This window comes from Panulirus ornatus, chromosome 53, assembly GCF_036320965.1.
Source record: "Panulirus ornatus isolate Po-2019 chromosome 53, ASM3632096v1, whole genome shotgun sequence".
Taxonomy (NCBI): Eukaryota; Metazoa; Arthropoda; class Malacostraca; order Decapoda; family Palinuridae; genus Panulirus; species Panulirus ornatus.
In genome coordinates, this window is record NC_092276.1 from 7,088,883 (window position 1) to 7,099,799 (window position 10,917).

A 10,917-nucleotide genomic window follows, 5' to 3' on the forward strand; every position below is an offset into this window, starting at 1 on the left:
CCACCCTTCCATAACTTCGGGGAGGATGTCTTAAAAGGTAGTGATTTGCGGTAGAAATTGTTAGAATCGTGAACACATCAAAAACCATCGGAAAAATAGAATTTCAGTTTCCAAGCAGGTGGATGCCCGAAACGATAATTTCACCTTTCTATCTTACTGTAAGGATAATTGAAGGTAGCCTAAGTGAATTTCTAAATTAACGTGACAATATACTTACACATTTCAGTGCAATATGTTCAGCTGTTTCCTCTTCCATCTTTCAAGTTAAGAACTGACAGAAACTGTCTCCATCTACAAATCACCGAAACAAGTATTTAGCATGTTCTCTTCTAAAGCTAGTTTAAAACATCCCTCTTTACCGGATGTATTTACAGATGACACTATGAATAGTCGTATTATTGTTTCTCCAAGTTAATCACCTGACACACCAAATCCACGACAATTCAAACATGATGCGCAAAGGCGCGCAAGGGATTGTGGGAGACATAGAGTAATTTAATATGGATAGCATTTTTCAAAAGATTTTTCTATCTTTATTTGTTTTCTGTTCATTCTTATCTAAAAACAATATAACATAAAGAATTGCTATCATAAAGGCTAATAAAACTGTGACACCATTGTTTTGAATGTCCTTCTCCGTTATTGATTCAGTAAACATGTGACCAGACGTTTCCCCTGACATGCCTTTAAATATGTATGACATAAGAAAACAAGATACATATTACTGTAGATAGAACTGAATTTTTATTCCCATTGACCACACCACATGCAAGATGGGTAGTACGTGAGTGCAATGTAGCACTAATGTATTCTTGATTCAATTTTGAATATTGTGATATTAAATTCGAACGTTGACATCACAGTTTATTCTTTTTCACCAGATTATTCCATTATTTGATCATGAACTTATCAACTGTTGGGAATCAAAATAATGTATGTACAATATTGATTTTTTTTTTTACCAGATTTTCATGCTCTTAGTAAAGTATATGGTGTTTTCGTGGAACATTAATATGTTTATTGTGCACTTTGAAATATCAATGTATGTTAGGTAATTCTGAATAAGGATCTTGGATACAGATGTCGTTTTGGGGTTATTTCCGCATATTATTAAGCTTTGTAACAATTACATATTTATTTCAAGTTGGCAATCGAAATCATGGATAGAGAATAGAGACCATAAGAACATAAGGAGTGAGGACACTGCAAGAGGCCTGTTGGCCCATGCTACACCAGGCCCCAAGTCTGTCCATCCTGCAACCAACCAACTGAACCTTCGTTTAAAGACCTAGCTTCCACTACTGTACTTGGCAACTTGCTCCAGAAATCCACTACCCTATTCCCGAACCAATATTTTCCCACATCCAACTTGAATCTACTTTTTTCTAATTGGTCCAAAAGTACAAGACCTGCATAATTTCCTTTTGATATATTACTTTTAAGTAAGTCGAAAAGGTAGACCAAACATGTATCTGTTGTGTACTTTCCCCTGAATCCTGATTGAAAATTGCATGTGATATCATTTGATATTAAGTGATTTGCTGATTGATCATAAACAACCCTTTCCAGTACTTTTGATATTACATTTAGTGTACTGACTGGTCTGTAATTTCCTATTTCTTGCCTATTATTCTTTTTGCACAATGGTTTGACTCTAGCTTCCTTTAGCTCAGCCGGTACTTTACTTGTACATATAGATAGATTTACAATATGTGTTATTGGTCCTCTTAGTACCGGTGCGCCATCCTTTATGAACCTTTATCTCAGCCGGTACTTTACTTGTACATATAGATAGATTTACAATATGTGTTATTGGTCTTCTTAGTACCGGTACGCCATCCTTTATGAACCTTACTAGTAAACCATCTACCCCTGTACTCTTAGTACTGGTGCGCCATCCTTTATGAACCTTACTAACTAGTAAACCATCTACCCCTGTACTTCCTTTAGCTCAGCCGGTACTTTACCTGTACATATAGATAGATTTACAATATGTGTTATTGGTCCTCTTAGTACTGGTGCGCCATCCTTTATGAACATTACTAGTAAACCATCTACCCCTGTACTTTTATTAGCTCCTGGTGCCTTTATTACGCTAAAGATATACTCTTCCGTTCCTTCTGTAAGCCTAAAATTGTTTTCTGTAATCCTTTTTGATCTATAATAGTTTTTAGAATTATAAGAATTAGTGCTAACATCTGAGGAGCATATGGTAATTTACCAACTAAATTTGATGCTACAAATGTAAAGAATTTATTAAAATATGTTGCTACTTGGTAAAGTGTGTGGAAGAAGAAAGTTAAGAGTAAATGTGAATAAGAGCAAGGTTATTAGGTACAGTAGGGTTGAGGGTCAAGTCAATTGGGAGGTGAGTTTGAATGGAGAAAAACTGGAGGAAGTGAAGTGTTTTAGATATCTGGGAGTGGATCTGGCAGCGGATGGAACCATGGAAGCGGAAGTGGATCATAGGGTGGGGGAGGGGGCGAAAATTCTGGGGGCCTTGAAGAATGTGTGGAAGTCGAGAACATTATCTCAGAAAGCAAAAATGGGTATGTTTGAAGGAATAGTGGTTCCAACAATGTTGTATGGTTGCGAGGCGTGGGCTATGGATAGAGTTGTGCGCAGGAGGATGGATGTGCTGGAAATGAGATGTTTGAGGACAATGTGTGGTGTGAGGTGGTTTGATCGAGTGAGTAACGTAAGGGTAAGAGAGATGTGTGGAAATAAAAAGAGCGTGGTTGAGAGAGCAGAAGAGGGTGTTTTGAAGTGGTTTGGGCACATGGAGAGGATGAGAGAGGAAAGATTGACCAAGAGGATATATGTGTCGGAGGTGGAGGGAGCAAGGAGAAGAGGGAGACCAAATTGGAGGTGGAAAGATGGAGTGAAAAAGATTTTGTGTGATCGGGGCCTGAACATGCAGGAGGGTGAAAGGAGGGCAAGGAATAGAGTGAATTGGAGCGATGTGGTATACCGGGGTTGACATGCTGTCAGTGGATTGAATCAAGGCATGTGAAGCGTCTGGGGTAAACCATGGAAAGCTGTGTAGGTATGTATATTTGCGTGTGTGGACGTATGTATATACATGTGTATGGGGGGGTTGGGCCATTTCTTTCGTCTGTTTCCTTGCGCTGCCTCGCAAACGCGGGAGACAGCGACAAAGTATAAAAAAAAAAAAAAAAATGTTGCTACTTTTTTTTTTATCAAAGCAGTTTATCTTCAGTCTTATGGACTGTTTTTGAATTTCCCTTTAATTTTCACTTGATTAATCTAAGTTTTTCAGTTGTTGCCACAATTTCTTGCTATCATTATTACTTTCTTGTACTTTATCAAAAATATAATCTGATTAAATGTTCTTAATATCTTTTCTTTCTTTTCTTTCAAACTATTCGCCATTTCCTGTGTTAGCAAGGTAGCGTTAAGAACAGAGGACTGGGCCTCTGAGGGAATATCCTCACCTGGGCTCACTACCCCAAGATACCACATTGTTCTAATTCACTCTATTCCTTGCACGCTTTTCACCCTCCTGCATGTTCAGGCCCCGATCACTCAAAATCTTTTTCACTCCATCCTTCCACCTCCAATTTGGTCTCCCACTTCTCCTCGTTCCCTCCACTTCTGACACATATATCCTCTTTGTCAATCTCTCCTCACTCATTCTCTCCATGTGACCAAACCATTTCAAAACACCCTCTTCTGCTCTCTCAACCACACTCTTTTTTTTACCACACATCTCTCTTACCCTATTATTACTTACTTGATCAAACCACCTCACACCACATATTGTCCTCAAACATCTCATTTCCAGCTCATCCACCCTCCTGCACACAACTCTATCCATAGCCCACGCCTCGCAACCATACAACATTGTTGGAACCACTATTCCTTCAAACATACCCATTTTTGCTTTCCGAGATAATGTTCTCGACTTCCACACATTCTTCAAGGCTCCCAGAATTTTCACCCCCTCCCCCACCCTATGATTCACTTCTGCTTCCATGGTTCCATCCGCTGCCAAATCCACTCCCAAATATCGAAAACACTTCACTTCCTCCAGTTTTTCTCCATTCAAACTTACCTCCCAATTGATTTGACCCTCAACCCTACTGTACCTAATAACCTTTGCTCTTATTCACATTTACTCTCAGCTTTCTTCTTTCACACATTTTACCAAACACAGTCACCAGCTTCTGCAGTTTCTCACATGAATCAGCCACCAGCGCTGTATCATCAGCGAACAACAACTGACTCACTTCCCAAGCTCTCTTATCCACAACAGACTGCATACTTGCCCCTCTTTCCAAAACTCTTGCATTCACCTCCCTAACAACCCCATCCATAAACAAATTAAACAACCATGGAGACATCACACACCCCTGCCGCAAACCTACATTCACTGAGAACCAATCACTTTCCTCTCTTCCATCCACTGCTTTGAGGACAATATATGGTGTGAGGTGGTTTGATCGAGTAAGTAATAATAGGGTAAGAGAGATGTGTGGAAATAAAAATAGTGTGGTTAAGAGAGCAGAAGAGGGTGTTTTGAAATGGTTTGGTCACATAGAGAGAATGAGCGAGGAAAGATTGACCAAGAGGATATATGTGTCAGAGGTGGAGGGACGAGGAGAAGTGGGAGACCATATTGGAGGTGGAAAGATGGAGTGAAAAAGATTTTGAGTGATCGGGGCCTGAACAAGCAGGAGGGTGAAAGGCATGCAAGAAATAGAGTGAATTGGAACGATGTGGTATACCGGGGTCAACATGCAGTCAGTGGATTGAACCAGGGCATGTGAAGCGTTTGGGGTAAACCATAGAATGTTCTGTGGGGCCTGGATGTGGAAAGGGAGCTGTGGTTTCGGTGCATTATTACATGACAGCTAGAGACTGAGTGTGAACGAATTGGGCCTTTGTTGTCTTTTCCTAGCGTTACCTCGCACACATGAGGGATGCGGGTGTTGTTATTCTATGTGTCTTGTGGAGGCGAAGGTGAAGATTTGTACAGGTTTTCAGAAGAGAAGAGAGAATGTTGGGGTGAAGAGAGTGGTGAGAGTAAGTGAGCTTGGGAAGGAGACTTGTGTGAGGAAGTACCAGGAGAGACTGAGTACAGAAGGGAAAAAGGTGAGAACAAGGGAGGGAAGAGGAGTGGGGGAGGAATGGGATGTATTTGGGGAAGCAGTGATAGCTTGCGCAAAAGATGCTTGTGGCATGAGAAGCGTGGGAGGTGGGCAGATTAGAACGGGTAGTGAGTGGTGGGATGAAGAAGTAAGATTATTAGTGAAAGCAAAGAGAGAGGCATTTGGACGATTTTTGCAGGGAAATAAGGCAAATGAGTGGGAGATGTATAAAAGAAAGAGGCAGGAGGTCAAGAGAAAGGTGCAAGAGGTGAAAAAGAGGGCAAATGAGAGTTGGGGAGAGTATCATTAAATTTTAGGGAGAATAAAAAGATGTTTTGGAAGGAGGTAAATAAAATGCGTAAGACAAGGGAACAAATGGGAACTTCAGTGAAGGGTGCAAATGGGGAGGGTGAATTGATAATCATAAAAGTAGAAAAGAAATAAAAGATATACCACAATGATTATATTGGAGGGTATTGATTGAAAGGGCAAAGGCATGTACAGAGCATCAGATTAGGGAAGAGCAGTGTGGTTTCAGAAGTGGTAGAGGATGTGTGGATCATTTCTTATACATGCTCCTCTTAGTATCACACCTTTATCTTATCCATTCATTTCTTATTGGATTATCCCTCTTAACACCATATATTGTATTCAAACATTTAGTTTCTAATACATCCACCCACTTCTTTTATGTTTTTTCCATGCCTAACATTCATACAACACTGATGGGACTGCTGTACCATCAAACATAACCACATTTGTTCTTAAAGATAGTGACTTGTCTTTCCACACATTCCTCAATACTCCCATGACCTTTGACCTCTCACCTACATTAAGGTTCATATCAACTCCTGTGGTTCCATTTGCTTCCATAACCACTCCCAGGTATTGGGAGGGTTAGTGACATCTGCTTAGTGAGCCAGCAGTTCAGTGGTTGTCAATTTGCACTCCTCAGACCTAGGTAGCTGTCATTTCTTTGCCTCACTAACATGTGGACTACTGGCATTCTGTCCACAGACATATAATCTCTCCCTGTTATGTGTAACACTTGACAACACTTAACTCATGCAGCTCATTCTTTGTAACTGTAGATTTTTCTCCTTACATTCTGCAACACTAACCTCTGCTGTGTAGTGGAAACAGAAGCGTCACCACATAAGAGACATTAATTTACCAAAGGAAAGTCAGAAAAGAATTTTTGTAAATTATTCCAGTCAACCTTGTTGAGTTGCCAATGTTCATGTTTAGAAGGGACTGCTACAGGCAAAGGTATCACTGAAATAGATACATTTATGAGAGTGTAATCAGATGAACCAATTGGGGGTGAGATTGTGTATACTAACAATGCAAAGGATTAGAGATGAAAAACATATTCGGAATATTAGGAGTGTGGTCGCAGCACACAGGAATATGGGTGGGGTGGGAGATAATTTGCTGTAGATCATTGAGAATGGAGAGCATAAGGGCATCAATCCTACCATCTGTTTGAGAGGATTTTAACCATTCCCTACCATTAACGTCGAAATTCTTTAGGTTGAGGATCTCAGCTTGCAAGTGAGTGGATGTCAAAGTCTCATGGCAGGAGTTTAGATTGTCAAAGAAAGATATAAAATTTGTAGAATTAGGAAAGCAGTAGGTGAAACAAATGAAGATGTGGCAGTTGGGAGAAAGAATTTGAGCAAGGTAACATTAAAGTTTAGGGACTTAAGGTCCTTGAAGTACTCAACAAATGTGTTGAAGTTGGAATAAGAACAGACACCACCTTTGAACTGGAATTGTGAGTGAAGATTATTGTTGACTGGTTGGTAAGGTTATTTAATGTATGTATGACTCATGGTGAGGTGCCTGAGGATTGGCAGAATGCTTGCATAGTGCCATTGTACAAAGGCAAAGGGGACAAAAGTGAGTGCTCAAATTACAGAGGTATAAGTTTGTTAAGTATTCCTGGGAAATTATATGGGAGGGTATTGATTGAGAGGGTGAAGGCATGTACAGAGCATCAGATTGGGAAGAGCAGTGTGGTTTCAGAAGTGGTAGAGGATGTGTGGATCAGGTGTTTGCTTTTAAGAATGTATGTGAGAAATACTTAGAAAAACAGGTGGAATTGTATGTAGCATTTATGGATCTGGAGAAGGCATATGATAGGGTGGATAGAGATGCCTTGTGGAATGTTTTGAGAGTATTTGGTGTGGGAGGTAAGTTGCTAGAAGCAGTGAAAAGTTTTTACCAAGGATGTAAGGCATGTGTGTGAGTTCCTAATAGGAAGAGAGGAAAGTGATTGGTTCCCAGTGAATGTCACTTTTCTGCAGGGGTGCATGATGTCTCCAGAGTTGTTTAATTTGTTTATGGATGGGGTGGTTAGGGAGGTGAATGCAAGAGTTTTGGATAGAGGGGAAAGTATGCAGAATGGTGTGGATGAGAGGGCTTGGGAAGTGAGTCAGATGTTGTTCGCTGATGGGACAGCGCTGGTGGCTGATTCGGGGGAGAAACTGCAGAAGTGTGTGAAAGAAGAAAGTTGCAAGTAAATGTGAATAAGAGCAAGGTCATTAGGCTCAGTAGGGTTGAGAGACGTTAATTGGGAGGTAAGTTTGAATGGAGAAAAACTGGAGGAAGTGAGGTGTTTTAGATATCTGGGAGTGGACTCAGCAGTGGATGGAACCATGGAAGCAGAAGTGAGTAACAGGGGGGGGGGGGGGGGGGGGGGGGAGCGTTGAAGAATATGTGGAAGATGAGAGCGTTATCTCGGAGAGCAAAAATGGATATGTTTGAAGGAAAAGTGGTTCCAACAATGTTACATGGTTGTGAGGTGTGGGCTATGGATAGGGTTGTGCGGAGGAGGGTGGATGTGCTGGAAATTAAATGTTTGAGGACAGTATGTGGTGTGAGGTGGTTTGATTGGTAAGTAATGAAAGGGTAAGAGTGATGTGTGGTAATAAAAAGAGTGTGGTTGAGAGAGCAGAGGAGGGTGTATTGAAATGGTTTGGTCGCATAGAGAGAATGAGTGAGGAAAGATTGACAAAGAGGATATATGTGTTAGAGGTGGAGGGAACGAGGAGAAGTGGGAAACCAAATTGGAGGTGGAAGGATGGAATGAAAAAGATTTTGAGCGATTGGGGCCTAAACATACAAGAGGGTGAAAGGCGTGCAAGGAATAGAGTGAATCGAAACAATGTGGTATACCGGGGTCTATGTGCTGTCAATGGATTGAACCAGGGCATGTGAAGCGTCTGGGGTAAACCATGGAAAGTTCTGTGGGGCCTGGATGTGGAAAGGGAGCTGTGATTTCGGTGCATTATACATGACAGCTAGAGACTGAGTGTGAACGAATGCGGTCTTTTGTCTTTCCTAGTGCTACCTAACAGGGGGTAGGAAGGAATGCTATTTCATGTGTGGCGGGGTGACGACTGGAACGAATAAAGGCAGCAAGTATGAATATATACATGCATATATATGTATATGTATGTATACATTGAAATGTATAGGTATGTATATGTGCGTGTGTGGGTCTGTATGTATATACATGTGTATGTGGGTGGGTTAGGCCATCCTTTCATCTGTTTCCTTGTGCTACATCGCTAACACGGGAGACAGCGACAATGTATAATAGATCATACTTTTGGATGTTAATGTGCTGAGAGGTGCAACTGAAGGGATGTCTGATCATTACCTTATGGAGGCGAAGGTGAAGATTTGTAGAGGTTTTCAGAAAAGAAGAGAGAATGTTGGGGTGAAGAGAGTGGTGAGAGTAAGTGAGCTTGGGAAGGAGACTTGTGTGAGGAAGTACCAGGAGAGACTGAGTACAGAATGGAAAAAGGTGAGAACAAAGGAGGTAAGGGGAGTGGGGGAGGAATGGGATGTATGTAGGGAAGCAGTGATGGCTTGCGCAAAAGATGCTTGTGGCATGAAAAGCGTGGGAGGTAGGCATAATAGAAAGGGTAGTGAGTGGTGGGATGAAGAAGTAAGATTATTACTGAAAGAGAAGAGAGGCATTTGGACAATTTTTACAGGGAAATAATGCAAATGATTGGGAGATGTATGAAAGAAAGAGGCAGGAGGTCAAGAGAAATGTGCAAGAGGTGAATAAGAGGGCAAATGAGAGTTGGGGTGAGAAAGTATCATTAAATTTTAGGGAGAATAAAAAGATGTTTTGGAAGGAGGTAAATAAAGAGCGTAAGACAAGGGAACAAATGGGAACTTCAGTGAAGGGGGCTAATGGGGAGGTGATAACAAGTAGTGGTGATGTGAGAAGGAGATGGAGTGAGTATTTTGAAGGTTTGTTGAATGTGTTTGATGATAGAGTGGCAGATATAGTGTGTTTTGGTCGAGGTGTCGTGCAAAGTGAGAGGGTTAGGGAGAATGATTTGGTAAACAGAGAAGAGGTAGTAAAAGCTTTGCGGAAGATGAAAGCCGGCAAGGCAGTGGGTTTGGATGGTATTGCAGTGGAATTTATTAAAAAAGGGGGTGACTGTATTGTTGACTGGTTGGTAAGGTTATTTAATGTATGTATGACTCATGGTGAGGTGCCTGAGGATTGGCGGAATGCTTGCATAGTGCCATTGTACAAAGGCAAAGGGGATAAGAGTGAGTGCTCAAATTACAGAGGTATAAGCTTGTTGAGTATTCCTGTGAAATTATATGGGAGGGTATTGACTGAGAGGGTGAAGGCTTGTACAGAGCATCAGATCTGGGAGGAGAAGTGTGGTTTCAGAAGTGGTAGAGGATGTGTGGATCAGGTGTTTGCTTTGAAGAATGTATGTGAGAAACACTTAGAAAAGCAAATGGATTTGTATGTAGCATTAATGGATCTGGAGAAGGCATATGATAGAGTTGATAGAGATGCTCTGTGGAAGGTATTAAGAATATATGGTGTGGGAGGCAAGTTGTTAGAAACAGTGAAAAGTTTTTACTGAGGATGTAAGGCATGTGTACGTGTAGGAAGAGAGGAAAGTGATTGGTTCTTAGTGAATTTAGGTTTGCGGCAGGGGTGTTTGATGTCTTCATGGTTGTTTAATTTGTTTATGGATGTGGTTGTTAGGGGGTGAATGCAAGAGTTTGGAAAGAGGGGCAAGTATGCAGTCTGTTGTGGATGAGAGAGCTTGGGAAGTGAGTCAGTTGTTGTTCGCTGATGATACAGTGCTGGTGGCTGATTCATGTGAGAAACTGCAGAAGCTGGTGACTGAGTTTCGTAAAGTATGTGAAAGAAGAAAGCTGAGAGTAAATGTGAATAAGAGTAAGGTTATTACGTACAGTAGGGTTGAGGGACAAGTCAATTGGGAGGTAATTTTGAATGGAGAAAAACTGGAGGAAGTGAAGTGTTTTAGATATCTGGGAGTGGATTTGACAGCGGATGGAACCATGGAAGCGGAAGTGAATCATAGGTTGGGGGAGGGGGCGAAAGTTCTGGGAGCGTTGAAGAATGTGTGGAAGTCGAGAACGTTATCTCGGAAAGCAAAAATGGGTATGTTTGAAGGAATAGTGGTTCCAACAATGTTATATGGTTGCAAGGCGTGGGCTAGAGTTGTGCGGAGGAGGGTGGATGTGCTGGAAATGAGATGTTTGAGGACAATATGTGGTGTGAGGTGGTTTGATCGAGTAAGTAATAATAGGGTAAGAGAGATGTGTGGTAATAAAAAGAGTGTGTTTAAGAGAGCAGAAGAGGGTGTTTTGAAACGGTTTGGTCACATGGAGAGAATGAGTGAGGAGAGATTGACAAAGAGGATATATGTGTCAGAGGTGGAGGGAACGAGGAGAAGTGGGAGACCAAATTGGAGGATGAAAGATGGAGTGAAAAAGATTTTGAGTGATC

The 10,917-nt window shown here is 41.3% G+C and overlaps 1 protein-coding gene across 1 annotated transcript in view; it reads right to left on the bottom strand.

Moving 5' to 3' along the window:
- The window catches only part of LOC139765206 (uncharacterized), a 236,453-nt gene extending 236,010 nt beyond the window's left edge, over positions 1-443 (bottom strand). Inside the window, 1 exon segment of the mRNA XM_071692509.1 lies at positions 218-443. Within this exon segment, the coding sequence (XP_071548610.1) occupies positions 218-256 (39 nt within the window). The 5' untranslated portion in view covers positions 257-443.
- Positions 444-10,917: the final 10,474 nt, after the last annotated feature.